The sequence below is a fragment of the Bipolaris sorokiniana genome (assembly GCF_000338995.1).
Source record: "Bipolaris sorokiniana ND90Pr unplaced genomic scaffold COCSAscaffold_19, whole genome shotgun sequence".
Classification (NCBI taxonomy): domain Eukaryota; kingdom Fungi; phylum Ascomycota; class Dothideomycetes; order Pleosporales; family Pleosporaceae; genus Bipolaris; species Bipolaris sorokiniana.
In genome coordinates, this window is record NW_006911913.1 from 717,147 (window position 1) to 729,766 (window position 12,620).

The 12,620-nt window shown below is 52.6% G+C and overlaps 5 protein-coding genes across 5 annotated transcripts; 2 read left to right on the forward strand and 3 right to left on the reverse strand.

Moving 5' to 3' along the window:
* Positions 1-63: 63 nt before the first annotated feature.
* On the reverse strand, positions 64-1,782 carry COCSADRAFT_41859 (uncharacterized protein). The gene is made up of 5 exons (XM_007707421.1): positions 1,606-1,782; positions 1,326-1,459; positions 1,176-1,270; positions 594-1,125; positions 64-536 (listed from the first exon to the last, which is right to left on the reverse strand). Exons 1-5 carry the CDS (start codon positions 1,707-1,709, stop codon positions 388-390), a joined length of 1,014 nt encoding a protein of 337 aa, XP_007705611.1. The 5' UTR covers positions 1,710-1,782; the 3' UTR covers positions 64-387.
* Positions 1,783-1,835: 53 nt separating this feature from the next.
* Positions 1,836-5,007, reverse strand: COCSADRAFT_129484 (uncharacterized protein). The gene is made up of 2 exons (XM_007707599.1): positions 4,242-5,007; positions 1,836-4,185 (listed from the first exon to the last, which is right to left on the reverse strand). Exons 1-2 carry the CDS (start codon positions 4,779-4,781, stop codon positions 2,122-2,124), a joined length of 2,604 nt encoding a protein of 867 aa, XP_007705789.1. The 5' UTR covers positions 4,782-5,007; the 3' UTR covers positions 1,836-2,121.
* Positions 5,008-5,612: 605 nt separating this feature from the next.
* On the forward strand, positions 5,613-8,226 carry COCSADRAFT_41861 (uncharacterized protein). Its single transcript, XM_007707422.1, has 7 exons — positions 5,613-5,972; positions 6,066-6,507; positions 6,658-7,055; positions 7,245-7,545; positions 7,614-7,628; positions 7,675-7,737; positions 7,786-8,226. Exons 1-7 carry the CDS (start codon positions 5,866-5,868, stop codon positions 7,924-7,926), a joined length of 1,467 nt encoding a protein of 488 aa, XP_007705612.1. The 5' UTR covers positions 5,613-5,865; the 3' UTR covers positions 7,927-8,226.
* Positions 8,227-8,431: 205 nt separating this feature from the next.
* Positions 8,432-8,815, reverse strand: COCSADRAFT_349108 (uncharacterized protein; the record flags this gene model as incomplete). Its single annotated transcript, XM_007707600.1, has 1 exon — positions 8,432-8,815. The coding sequence occupies one exon, from the start codon at positions 8,813-8,815 to the stop codon at positions 8,435-8,437; it is 381 nt and encodes a 126-aa protein (XP_007705790.1).
* An 811-nt stretch (positions 8,816-9,626) lies between these two features.
* Positions 9,627-12,372, forward strand: COCSADRAFT_41862 (glycoside hydrolase family 55 protein). The gene has a single exon (XM_007707423.1). It carries the CDS (start codon positions 9,687-9,689, stop codon positions 12,036-12,038), a length of 2,352 nt encoding a protein of 783 aa, XP_007705613.1. The 5' UTR covers positions 9,627-9,686; the 3' UTR covers positions 12,039-12,372.
* Positions 12,373-12,620: the final 248 nt, after the last annotated feature.

Here is a 12,620-nt window from a genome sequence, read left to right on the forward strand (position 1 = left end):
AAGAGGCCAGCTTGACTTTTGAGCACCAACCCACGTCACAAATTAAACAGTCATCTTAAGCAAGGCTAATTTAACGGCTGCCTAGATCATTTTGCAAAAAGACATATGTGGTCTTATCTTCGTCTACAAGGTCGAGCACTCGATGTGGCGGCTTTCGAGATCCTATGCTTACTCCAGCTAAGCCAATCACATCGCCAGGAAGCATGTCTTCGCCGCATTGTATATCAGCGACGCTGTTGAGCTCGCGATCTGGGGCTGCACTCTGTCTTCAGTTGTGCTCTACATAAGCATGCATTGAATGACTTGCATCGTCAATGCCTAGACGTCATGGGCCCGGTCGAGTAAAGATGATAGCGTGTCCTTTCGTCGATGGGTGGTGCCGGTCCATCATATCCCACGGTTAAACTCCACTAATCCATCCTTGCCGCCTCGCTCATGAAACTCAGGCTCCAAAGATTTTGCGCTAACGGCCTGGCGTTGCGGAAATGCAGCGAGCGCAAGCGGGAGTGCAAAGATGGAAGTGGTAAAAATAAGGCCTGTTCGCACCTTAGCGGGTGCTGTCGTCATGTCACTGCATTTCACTTTCGACTCACCCAAGTTGATTGGAGTTACCATTCTTGGCCTCTGCTTGAGCCACTCTGTCTTCTGTAATCGGACAAGGACGAGAGGCGGCAGAACCATGATGGGCGTAGCATTGAGCACTCGACTCAGCGCCGTCTCTCCCACAGCAAGCGTTGCAGCTTTCTTGCTTTTACCTAGGGGCTTGACCTCGAGATCACCAGTCTCCACCCTATGCCTGTCGATCTCCGACAACGCTGGGTAAACATCGATGCCCTGCCTAATCTCCTCACCGCGCATGAGGAAGACGTTGAGAGCACCTGCTGTAGCAACAGCTGCGAATGGTACCAAACGCCCTGCGATGAGTTTTGCATTTGGCGATAGGCTCTTGAGGCGGGGTACTAGTGCGTTTAGGCCAACAGCAACACCACAGGATGCGCTGACAGCAAGGAGGTATGATTTGACAATAGTCGAGGTCGAGAGAGGAATCGACTTGTTCGCGTTGGAGAAGTTGATTCCGACATTGACCGACTGGTTCGTCACTTGCCATCCGAGTGTTCCTGCAGTCTGTTTCTGCTCAGCATATCGTCTACCCAACACAATGCAGAGTTGCATACCCCAAGGCCTGGTGTGAGCATGCCAGCCGTGACAACCAAGTTTGTCAATACGAAGCAGGACATGCGAAAGGGCAGGAAGACTGGTTTTCCCGTATCTTGGAATCTGTCAGCGTCTCCCCCTCATTGTGTTCCTTCCCCAGAGTAATGTACCTGGGTGAATTGTTGAATCAATTATCTTCTTTGCGTCCCAGAGCTCCGGTGTCATTTCTGCCATCTTGCCTGTCTTGTAGGCGGTGACGAGCTTCTTCGCATTTTCGAGACCAGCGGCGGATGTGAGTAACGTCCTGCGTCATGTATGGTCAACCTAGGCTTTGCTAGAGAGATGGTGCGCGCTGGGAACAACAAAGGTGCGGTCGAGAAACTAAAGGTAGTGGTACTCACTACACCCAAGTTGCGCAAGCAAATCCATTCGGTGCGCAATGACTCTCACCTCGGGTCTGAAATATTGGCAGAGTGCCGCACGCGACCCCAGTAGGTGCTGAGGTCAAATTGCGACACAGGCAGATCGCGGTTGCCAGGCAAAGAAGACGTCATGTTGATGAGTGCACGACGCACCAAATCGCAATGGGAGCGAGCAAGGTTTCAAAAATATGTGAACTGGGCCGGAGAGATGTAATCGTGCGGGTAAGTACAGACGCAACGATATCGGCAGCGATACTCGCGGGAACTAACCACAAACGTCATAACTGCATTTTTTGGCGCGACTTCAAGTCGACTACGAAAACCGCCCCTCCCATATAGCAATGTTTGTCTAAAATGATATAAAGCCCGAATGCATATAAATGCGACAACGCGACAAAGATTACAAAAGCCCGCCTATGCTATTCCATCATGCATTTACCAAACATTACGCGGTATCAACGAACAGTTTGAAAAAACAAAATCAAGATCAAAACTTCACATGCTACATTCCCATGCCATAGCGGTCTCTCTTGTCATTGTCTGCTCATTTCTTCTTCTTCTTCTTGGACTGGGGGCTCGAAGGTGAAGTTCCCAATATGTCGTCAAATGTCTTACTCGGGTCACTGCTCGATTCGGGTCTTCGCGAAGGCGAACCGGTCGACATGGGTGGGGCAACACCTGGAGGTAACGGTAGCGCCTCAAGCCCCAGATTCATGACGCTCTCACGGCGTCTGTCGGGGCTCTGAGACCGGTCACGGATGTTAGTCCCCGAAGGATCGAGCAGTCCAGGAGGCGGCAGGAGCGAAGCGTGCCCGTTCAATTCTTGCATGGCGGCATTCAACAACGTGTCGTCAGCCGCCCAAAGTTGCGCCTTCTTCCAGCAGTGGGACCGCCGGAATACACCTTCGACTCCGTGTTCGACAATGTCCGCGGGTAAGCTAACCACCTGCGCGCCTCCCGCAACGCCAAACCACGTCCGTGTCCGTACTGTATCCTCACGGGCCCATGGCACACCGCTTCGAGGTACTTCACACAGAAAGTACTCGACGCCTTCGGTGAATCTGACACCGGGTGCATCGACCACTAACATGGGTAGCGATTGTATAACGGCATAGAGGAACAGCCATTGTCCTGTCCGTAGATCCCAAAGATCGTCCAATGAAGAGCCCGCAGCGTGCTTGGATTCAAACACACGGAATGCATCCAAAAACGGCGTCTGCTGTTCAGAATCGGCGTTGTGCGATTCTTTCAGCAGCTTGGCAATTTCGTCCTTGTGTATCTTCTTTCCTCGCGCTTTTGCATCCTGCTTCGCGTTTCCAGTCATGGCGTTTGGCAATGTAGGATATAGCGGTAGATCGAAGGGTATTGGTGGCTGCACAGGCGGAGTACTGCGGTCGTACTCGCTCAGGACTTTCCTAAGCGTACGTGAGACGACCGATTTAATGTCTGTGCCTTCATCCTCAGCAATGAAGCCGTCGGCCGTGCGATTCGTCAGATTCTTCCTGTCTACGAGAAGGTCATAGAGACTAGACATGTCGCGGTATATTTCCAACAGCACCAGCCGGTTGAGACCACTTGTCGTAAGATCGTTTTTCTTTGACTTAGCCTTGGGCAGCCATGAGCCATATTTGTGCCTGTAATAATCGAGAATGAATGACCGGGTCGTGTTGAAAGCAGCTCTCCACTTCTTAAAGCTTATGACCTTGCCCTCGGAGGCCATGGCACTGTTCATGATTCCGGAGAAGATGGCTGGAAATTCAAAGTCTTTGAGCTTTCCATTAATGGTGGCTTCTCGGTTGTCGAGATCCATGGCAGCCCGTTGGAGTCGTGTGGCCGTCTTGGCGCTGATCATGGCGAATTTTGGAGAGTTGTATTCCTTGATGCTGTCGTATTTCCCAGCAGCGTGAACAAAGCCTTCAGTGAAGAGTCCCATGGAACGCAGCTTTTCGCCAAGAACAATTGCTTCAATAGTTTTCTCGCGGCTGTGTCGCACATCGGCCAGTGCCAACTCGTCAACATAGCAGTCGAAGCTCGAGGCAGCAACTTCACCAAAGGTAGAACCGTCGACGTTGGAGAAGGCATAGTGGGACAATATGTCTCCTATTCGCAGGAAAATGTCGAAAATGTCCGAATGGCGTTCAGTGGCAACTAGCGATTGCCCGATGAGAAAAGCGAAGAAATTACGGTAGCTGACCAAGGTATCAGTGTCCTGGGTGTTGAGCCGGGACTCGTGTGGCGTGATGGCGGAGTCTGAACTTAGTGAGATGGGCATGTACAGATGCTTTTCTGAGTAGTCATCTTCGACAGCATCGCTGAGCGCTCTTGAGCCTTTGGACTCGTCGGAACTTCCTATTTGGCTCTGCTCGGGGGATGCAGCCCTGGAGTGGTCGGGATAGGGTTCGCCAGAGACGCGGCGTGACGTTCGCTCGGCTAGCTCGAGAGGAGGAATGGCGCTAACGTCACTGTAGAGGCTGCCGTGCACGAGGCGTGTGAGCAACTGCGAAGCTGCATAGACAGAAGAGTCGATACGGAAGGAAGCACCTTTTTCAGAAGTCCGGGGAAATAGGTATACAAAGGTATCACCTGTTTCATCCCACAACTCGGACACCTGTTGTAATGTCAGCGCACTCGATACCGCTGCAATAGCTAGCACCAACGGCCTACCTTTTCGCCATCCAGCAACGCTTTCAGGTCATATGGCACCTTGCCCTTGTGTCCGACAATCCACGCTGGCGGGTTGCCATTGGCAGCATTCCCTGACCCGGCCGGATCGGCTCCGTTGGCCGGCCCGCCTCCAAACAGGATGCTTTTTCTGCGCAGTTTTTTCAGCCGACCCTCGGGGTTTGGGTCTAAGCCCGGGGTGGAGGGGCGGCTATTGGACGGGGTGGATGGATGCGAAGAGACGTCGAGCAATGGCGGCGGCTCAAGGGGCTCAAGATCAGCGGGGACGACGGGGTGGAGGTTGGGGTTTGCGAGGGAACCCGGGTTGGGCGACTTGGGCGACTTGGGGGCGGCGGGTTGCGGGGGTTCTGGGGTGAGGAGGTTGGCAGAGGAGATACGGTTGCGAACTTTGGAGAAGCGGCTGCTCGATTCTGACGACGGGGCTGGGCTGCTCTTGATAGATGCTGCCGATGACTCGGAGGATGATCCGACGGAGAAGAGGCTCGACAGGCGGTTGGACGCCTTCTTCTTTTCGCCCAACATGGCGATGGCAGGTGCGAGTGCTACGGTAATACGTGGCACAGAGAGCCGTGGAGAGGTGTAGGAGGTGGAATGGTCGAGGTTGGAGAATGTGCTATGTGTCGAGCAGCATGGGTTCAGTGAGGACACAGTGAGCAGCAGCAGCAGCAGCAGCAGCAATACAAGTCTCTATGCACGCAGGGCCCGGCTGATGGGAGAGGTTTATAACGCACGGTAGGCTCAAAGCTCTGTGAAAAAGACTAGGTGATCTATATTTGATCTGTCGCAGGTGCGGCAGTGTCACGACCATGCTCGTGCGTGCACCGGCAGCGTCCCGGGGCCAGTGGCCAACAACGTGGGTCATGCAGTGCCGGCTCCCATTGGCCTCCAGCCCTCAACTGTCACGATGCCTCCTCTACAGTGTGCGGGTACCATGGCACCCCAGTCCCCCACTGGACAAACCCCCTTTGCGCCCTGTCCAAGACCCTTTTGCGCGTGCCGGTTTAGGCCCTGCGCCTCGTATTGCGGCCAAAGGGCCCGCCTCGTCTCCCAGACAGGCCCATGCCCATTCGCATTGTGCCATTGCCACTACCACTGCCACTGTCACTGCTACCGTTTCGCCCTCACTCTCCGCCTGTTCACGAGGAGCAACTCTCCCCAGCGGCTCACAACGGCCCCTTTGCTGCCTGTATACAGCACGGCGCCCGGCTGCTGATGCTTAGGCGCAAGAAACTAGGGCCTGGGGGAACGTCCGCAGGGAAATTTTAGCGATGCGGATGACGTACCACTTCCCGTATCGATAGTGTGCATCATGAGCGTGTCACACACGCACCTTAAGCCACATCCCCCATGTCAGGCCTATGTAGGAACGTGGTTTAGATCAACACACCTGTGCCACACATACTACACACACGCCCAAGACAATTGATTCCTTCTTCACACCCTCCTCTGACACGCCTTGTCGGGCATTGCAGACCACGTTGCCCCGCCCAGGAACAGAGTCGTCCCATACCTGCACGCTAGCCACTTCGGTCCCTGGTTGCACACCCCACCGCCTTACTCACCATCGCTCAATCCGGCGCCATCAGCACTCGATACTCGTTCCAACATGGGCGGTGGCGAAACAATTGCAGATCAGATCCTGAAGACCTTTGTGCTCCCTGACGTGGCCGCATCCAAAACTAGCTCCAAAAAGCTCATCAATCTTCTGCGAGGGCACGTCCATCTCTGTGCCCACATGTTCACTTTCGGACAAGACGCGGCCCAATAAGACCCTTTGCCCCCCGAGTCATTTACTAACGGCACCAGATGGCCTAATCTGTCTTTGCTCCCTACGCAATTGCTCGATAGAGCATCCCATAACGTGCTCCAGCACAAGTCCACTGCCTACCCGGCTCTGTGCTACGGGCCAGATGCCGGTGACCCGCGACTGCGTGACAACGTTGCGCAATGGCTGACTACCTTCTACAAGCCGGCCGACCCAGTGTCTGCGGAGCGAATATGCATTTCCGGAGGTGCTTCGCAAAACTTGGCCTGCTTACTCCAAGACTTCACAGACCCCTTGTATACGAGAAACATATGGATCATAGCACCGGCGTACATGCTGGCTTTTCGCATCTTTGAAGATGCTGGCTTCCACAAAAAGCTTCGGGCCGTTCCTGAAGATGATGAGGGCATCGACATGGACTATTTGAGAAGTGAAATTAAAAAAAGTGAAGACAACGCAATTGCAGACAACAACAATGAGCCGGTGCGTGTATTTTCTTTCCCTTGTCTTGTAGTATGGTCTATTTGCAAACTCTCTCTCTCTCATCGAACCTCATGGCCAATGTTGATTTCGAGCCCGTGGCATCTCACAAGCTGAATTGTATTTGCCCACCTCCACTGACAACATCGCCAGCTTCTGAAGCCTCCGCGCCCATTTAACAAAATATACAAACACATCATCTACGCTGTGCCAGGCTTCTCGAATCCTAGCTCCAAAACAATGAGCCTGCGGAGAAGAGAAGAACTTGTGCACTTGGCCAGAGAGTATGATGCTCTTATCATCACAGACGACGTATATGACTTTCTGCAATGGCCATCCAGTCTCACCCCTAGCACTCTTTCAATTGAAAATGCCAGTCTGCCTCGCATCGTGGATGTGGACCGATACCTCGGTGGCGGCGCCGAAAGACAAGGCGCAGATGGGTTTGGCAATGCCGTTTCCAATGGCTCCTTCTCCAAGATTTGTGGTCCAGGCCTCCGCACGGGTTGGTGCGAGGGCACTCCCAAGCTGGCCTACGCTGTTTCACAAACGTAAGCCTGCCTTTTCAGGAGTTTCATTCAACATATCCCCTTTTTTTGTTGTGGGTTTTCTTAAGTGGACTTTGTCTGTGTAAACCAAGACGGATGTAATCATATCCGGGTTAGTCTGCACAGTGGCAGGCTAGTACTGGTGAATCCGCGTCTCGCTAGATGATTTAGTAATAGCTAACATTGTTGTAGAGGATCGAGTCGCTCAGGTGGATCACCCAGTCAGCTGACAGCTTGTTGTGTGGCCGATACGTTGGAGACCGGCGAACTCCAGCGCTACGTGTACGATACGCTTCAACCCGCGTATGGTAATCGGTACAGGCACATGATGGAGGCCATCAAAAAATACCTCTTTCCCCTAGGTGTTCGTGTCCCACAGACTGATCGTGAAGTCGTGGGCGGATACTTCATCTGGCTCACACTGCCTCCGCCACTGAAGGGCGCCGAGGTAGCACAACGCGCAAAGGAGGACGACAACTTAGCTGTTGCACAAGTAAGCATGAGCCTCCATTATATTTCCAGTTCAAAACATGTGCATGGCTAATGATGGTGATTGCACAGGGCGAAATGTTCGAAGTGAGTCGTCTTCCCCGCTGCCCTATCCTCGCGTTAATTGATACAGGTCCCTAGCGACACTCAACACAAAGGCACATCTTTCAGTAACGACATCAGAGTCTGCTTTGCGGTACGATTCGATAGCTGCAATTTTGGGTTTGGGCTAACTTGTTGGCAGTGGGAGGAAGTAAATATGCTCGCAGAAGGCATCCAGCGACTTGCCGATGTAATTAGCCGCATGCTGAGCGAGGAGGCTAACGGTGGACATAGCACCAAGCGACCCGCTAGCCAAGAACAGGACGCAAAAGCCTTGTGGTGAACGATTGGTATATCCTGTTTGAGTAGTGTAAGAGACTTGCCGAACTGGAGATGTGTTTGTTGAAGCCATTGGTAGACTTATAAATGGCCCTGAATCTTGTCTGCACGGTGACATGTACACACGATCCAGACTCGCCTATTTGCCTTTGAATAATTCTCGCCTGGCGAAGCAGAGTACAATATATCGAAGGCGACATGATAAGATGTATATCAAGGTTCTGCTAAGCTCAAGGGATCTGCATAGGCGTCGGATAATAGCTGGCTAAACTTGAGCGTTTCATGCAAACAATACCTGTGACCCACTGCTCCACTTTGGTTGAAATGAGAAAAGCAGCATGCCCAGTGGCAGCGCGAAACAAAGAGGCCGTTTCGTGTGAGCCTCAGGCGGCGATTGGCATGCCACGGGATGCGATAATCTGCGTACCTGCATCATGTGGTGTTTTCGTGGGGCATGGCGCAAAGCCGCGACGGAGAGTGTTTCTTTGATCTTTGTTTTGCATCCGCAAGGCTCATCCAACGTCGCGCACAGCGTTCGTCACCGACATGACCAGTCTCTTCCATATCCAATTCACTGTGTGGGAGGTATATGCACAAGCAGCAGCAGCAGCGGCAATAGCAGCAATAGCAGCCTCGTGGTCGGGTGAATTGCTGCCCAGGCCCATGACTCCTGCTGCGGGCCCTTGCCGTGGATGGGCGATTAGCAGCACATCGGTGCATCCACATGGGATTGTTCCCGGAGCGTAGCGTCGAATGGCGCCTTCTTTGCATGCGGCGTTGAAGCGCTGGCATAAGGCTTCATCTCCAAAAACGGCCAACGAGGGCCTGTCGATGGCCTGGCGTTTCAGTGCCGTCGCACCTCCGACCGTCGGGAGTGGCGCTGCCAACCACATCCCTGTCTTCGATCCAGGGACAAACGCTCGCCTTTCACCCTCAGAACATCCTCCACCACTCACTGGCCTACAACGCCTGCTTGTTTCACGCGGAGAGAGCTTTCCACGGGAATATTGCCGTCCTCTCGATTAGTGCACACCCTAAGTAATTTTGGATCTACGCCACCGGGACTGGGCTACGTTCAGGCTACGCGTTCCGAGGACAGCTCTAGGAGGCGGCCATGCGGCTTACGGATGCGGCCACAAGGCCTCATCATGGAATACCAGAGAGCCATGAGCTTTTGTACGAGCGCGATGGCGCGCAGAGGTATAATGAAGAGGCTATCAAAGATAGCTGTCGTGGCAGCGTCCAAGAACGTATAACACATCTATTCAGGGCTGGGGAAAATGATGCAAGACCAGGACAGCGAACACCACACGCCCCTCTTTCCAAACGTGAAACAAGTCGTCTCCAGAAACGCGATTGGCCACACGAATCCTTTGTAAGTCCCCTCGCGAACACATCGCGTACTTATACAAGGCTGCAGTGCCCCCTCCCTGAGCCTCTCCCCTTCACGCAGGTTCGCTGTCACGCCCTTTCAGCACTCATTGTGTTGCTTCACTTCTTATTGTTCACAGTCATTCTTTACTGTTGTTGAGAGCCTTTTCTTATTCACGCTCACAATAACATCCCCAACTACCTTCTTCTACATTCGTTGCTAGCCAACCTTTTACTTTGACACAACCACTTGCGCATTTGTGCACTTTCCCACTCGATACAACAAAAACAACATATCGTCTTTTGCAGGTCAACTGACGACCATTCTTCCAGTCCTTCGGATCAGTCCTACCACACTTGACAACACCAAAACTCACACTACGCACTGTCATCATGGTGGCTTTCGGCGCTGGAGCGTTTCTCTTGACGCTGCGCGTTCTCCTTTCCACAACTCCATCTTCTGCCGTCCCTGTTGCTCAAGCACCAGCTGTCCCAGCACCAGCACCAGCACCACCGGCTGGTGGTTCTGGTTTCTGGATGCAGAGTATCAAGCGTCAAGGCCAAGCTGCTTTCAACCCCAACCCACAATCCTACCAAGTCTTCCGTAACGTCAAGGAGCTGGGAGCCAAGGGCGATGGTGTTACTGACGATACCGAAATCATTAACAAGATTATCGCTGACGGCGACCGTTGTGGTGAGGGCTGCGACTCCACAACCACTACCCCCGCTCTCATCTACTTCCCTGCCGGTACCTACATCATCAGCAAGCCCATCATTCAATACTACTACACCCAGTTCATCGGTGACCCATTGAACATGCCTGTCTTGAAGGCCACTGCCGACTTCGAAGGTATGGGCTTGATCGATGCCGACCCCTATATCCCAGGTGGCGATGGAGCCAACTGGTACACCAACCAGAACAACTTCTACCGTCAGGTCCGTAACTTTGTTATCGACATCTCTGCTACAAAGGCCGCCGCTGGTATCCACTGGCAAGTTTCTCAAGCCACCAGTCTGCAAAACATTGTTTTCGAGATGGCCAAGGGCGACGCTGGCAAGGACCAGAAGGGCATCTTCCAGGACAACGGCTCTGGTGGTTTCATGACCGACCTGACCTTCAACGGTGGTGCCATTGGTGCTTTCATGGGTTCCCAGCAATTCACTATCCGCAACATGACTTTCAATGACTGCGGTACCGCGATCTTCCAAAACTGGAACTGGGTCTTCACCTACAAGAGCATCTTCATCAACAACTGCAAGGTCGGTCTCGACATGGCCAACAGCCCTTCCAACCAGACTGTTGGTTCCGTTCTCCTGCTTGACAGCAAGCTCACCAATACTCCCATTGGCATCAACTCCTCTTTCACTGAGAACAGCATCCCCACTACTGGTGGTACCCTCATCCTGGACAATGTCGACTTCAGTGGGTCCGAGAAGGCTATTGTTGGTGCTACTGGCAACACCATCCTTGAAGGTGGCCGCAAGATCGACGCCTGGGCTCAGGGTAACGCTCTTGCTGCTGGGTCGACCCAGGGTCGTGTTCAAGGCGATATCAGCGGTGCGCCTGCAAAGCCTAAGAGCCTTCAGGGCGAGAATGGTTGGTTCGAGCGCAGCAGGCCCCAGTATGAAAATGTGGATGTCTCCAAGTTTGTCAGCCTCAAGTCCAAGGGTGCCAAGGGTGACGGTGTGACCGATGATACTGCCGCTCTCCAGTCTGCTATTGATGGCCTTCAGGAAGGCGAGATCCTCCATGTCGACCACGGTACCTACCTCATCACCAAGACCGTTACCATCCCTGCCGAGAAGAACGTCAAGATTGTTGGTGAAGTCTACAGCACTCTCCTCATCACTGGCGAGTTCTTCTCTAACATGGACGACCCCAAGCCTGGTTTCAAGATTGGTGCCAAGAGCGGCGACAAGGGTACTTTTGAGGCCTCTGATCTCATTATCGGTACCCAGGGTCCCGCTCCCGGTGGTATCTTGATGGAGTGGAACATCAACGCTGAGAATGGTGCAGCCGGTCTCTGGGATGTTCACTTCCGTGTCGGTGGCTACGCCGGTACCAAGCTCCAGTCCTCCAACTGTAAGAAAAACCCCGATGCCGAGCATCAGCCCAACCCAGAGTGCATTGGTACCTTCATGCAACTGCACATTACCAAGGACTCGAACGGCTACTTCGAAAACGTCTGGCTCTGGACTGCCGATCACGAGCTCGACCAGGACGACCACGCTCAGATCGACATCTACAATGGTCGCGGTATGCTTGTTGAATCCCAAGGTCCAGTCTGGATGTACGGAACCGCCTCTGAGCACTCTCAAATGTCGCAGTACCAGTTCTCCGGTGCAAAGGACATCTTCTACGGCGCCATCCAGACCGAGACTCCCTACTACCAGCCAAATCCCACTGCTGCCGTTCCCTTCACTAAGAATGACAAGTTCTTTGATCCGGATATGAGCCAAGCCAAGGCTGCATGGGCCGTTCGCGTCACTGACGGTAGCGAGAGCATCTGGAGCTACGGCGCGGGTACCTACTCGTTCTTCCAAAATTACGCGCAGGATTGTGTTGTTGGCCAGAACTGCCAAGAACACATGAACGAAGTTGTCAACTCGACCAACGTCAACTGGTTTGGTCTTTCGACAAAGGCCTCGGTCAACATGATCACCTCGGGTGGCAAGGGTCTAGCTAAGGATGAGGACAACCGCTCCAACTTCTGCGCTACACTAGCCATCTTTGCGCAGGCATAAAGTGTTATCCATATATGACATGATGATTGGAACCATTCTTACTTTCTTGCCCACCATCTTTTGGAGGGACCTCTTTTTCTTCTTTTTTGTGTACAGCGTATCAACAAATACATATGCCCTTTGGTCTTTGGTGTCTTCCTCGTATTTTACAGGAAGCACTTCACACTCGCTTTGGGAGGAAGTTGCTTCAATCGATATATATATACCCCAGGGCATGGAACAGTGGACGAAAGGGACCTGATGAAGGAATATAGGAGTTTAGGACTGGCTCCTATGTATATTTTTTTCTTTTATGTTTGAACCAAAGTAGATAAAAATCAAACAACATTTTTCATCACGATTTCTAATTCCTTTTTCGTGTGTGATGCGTGAGTGATAATTGGGCGAGTAACGTCCGTCCCTGTGGGTCGAACATCCCTCCGCAACGAACCACGAACATTGTTCAAGTACCTCACGCCCAAGTTGCAGAGACTCTTAGATCCAAATACATATCAATATACTCTTTAGATCTATCTCTATCTATCGCAAGCCTTAAATAGCAAAATTACGGAAATCTAAGGTGCGTACGTGAATCTTTCGTGT

What these genes read in the sequence shown, in the direction of transcription:
- COCSADRAFT_41859 (XM_007707421.1), bottom strand. Translation starts at nt 1,709, where the DNA reads ATGACGTCTTCTTTGCCTGGCAACCGCGATCTGCCTGTGTCGCAATTT. An exon ending in TGCTCACACCAGGCCTTGGG is followed by an intron (nt 1,126 to 1,175) that starts GTATGCAACTCT and finishes GAGCAGAAACAG; the next exon opens with ACTGCAGGAACACTCGGATG. An exon ending in GGTAACTCCAATCAACTTGG is followed by an intron (nt 537 to 593) that starts GTGAGTCGAAAG and finishes AGGTGCGAACAG; the next exon opens with GCCTTATTTTTACCACTTCC.
- COCSADRAFT_41862 (XM_007707423.1), top strand. Translation starts at nt 9,687, where the DNA reads ATGGTGGCTTTCGGCGCTGGAGCGTTTCTCTTGACGCTGCGCGTTCTC.
- COCSADRAFT_129484 (XM_007707599.1), bottom strand. Translation starts at nt 4,781, where the DNA reads ATGTTGGGCGAAAAGAAGAAGGCGTCCAACCGCCTGTCGAGCCTCTTC. An exon ending in CGTTGCTGGATGGCGAAAAG is followed by an intron (nt 4,186 to 4,241) that starts GTAGGCCGTTGG and finishes ACATTACAACAG; the next exon opens with GTGTCCGAGTTGTGGGATGA.
- COCSADRAFT_41861 (XM_007707422.1), top strand. Translation starts at nt 5,866, where the DNA reads ATGGGCGGTGGCGAAACAATTGCAGATCAGATCCTGAAGACCTTTGTG. An exon ending in CTCATCAATCTTCTGCGAGG is followed by an intron (nt 5,973 to 6,065) that starts GCACGTCCATCT and finishes TAACGGCACCAG; the next exon opens with ATGGCCTAATCTGTCTTTGC. An exon ending in CAGACAACAACAATGAGCCG is followed by an intron (nt 6,508 to 6,657) that starts GTGCGTGTATTT and finishes CAACATCGCCAG; the next exon opens with CTTCTGAAGCCTCCGCGCCC.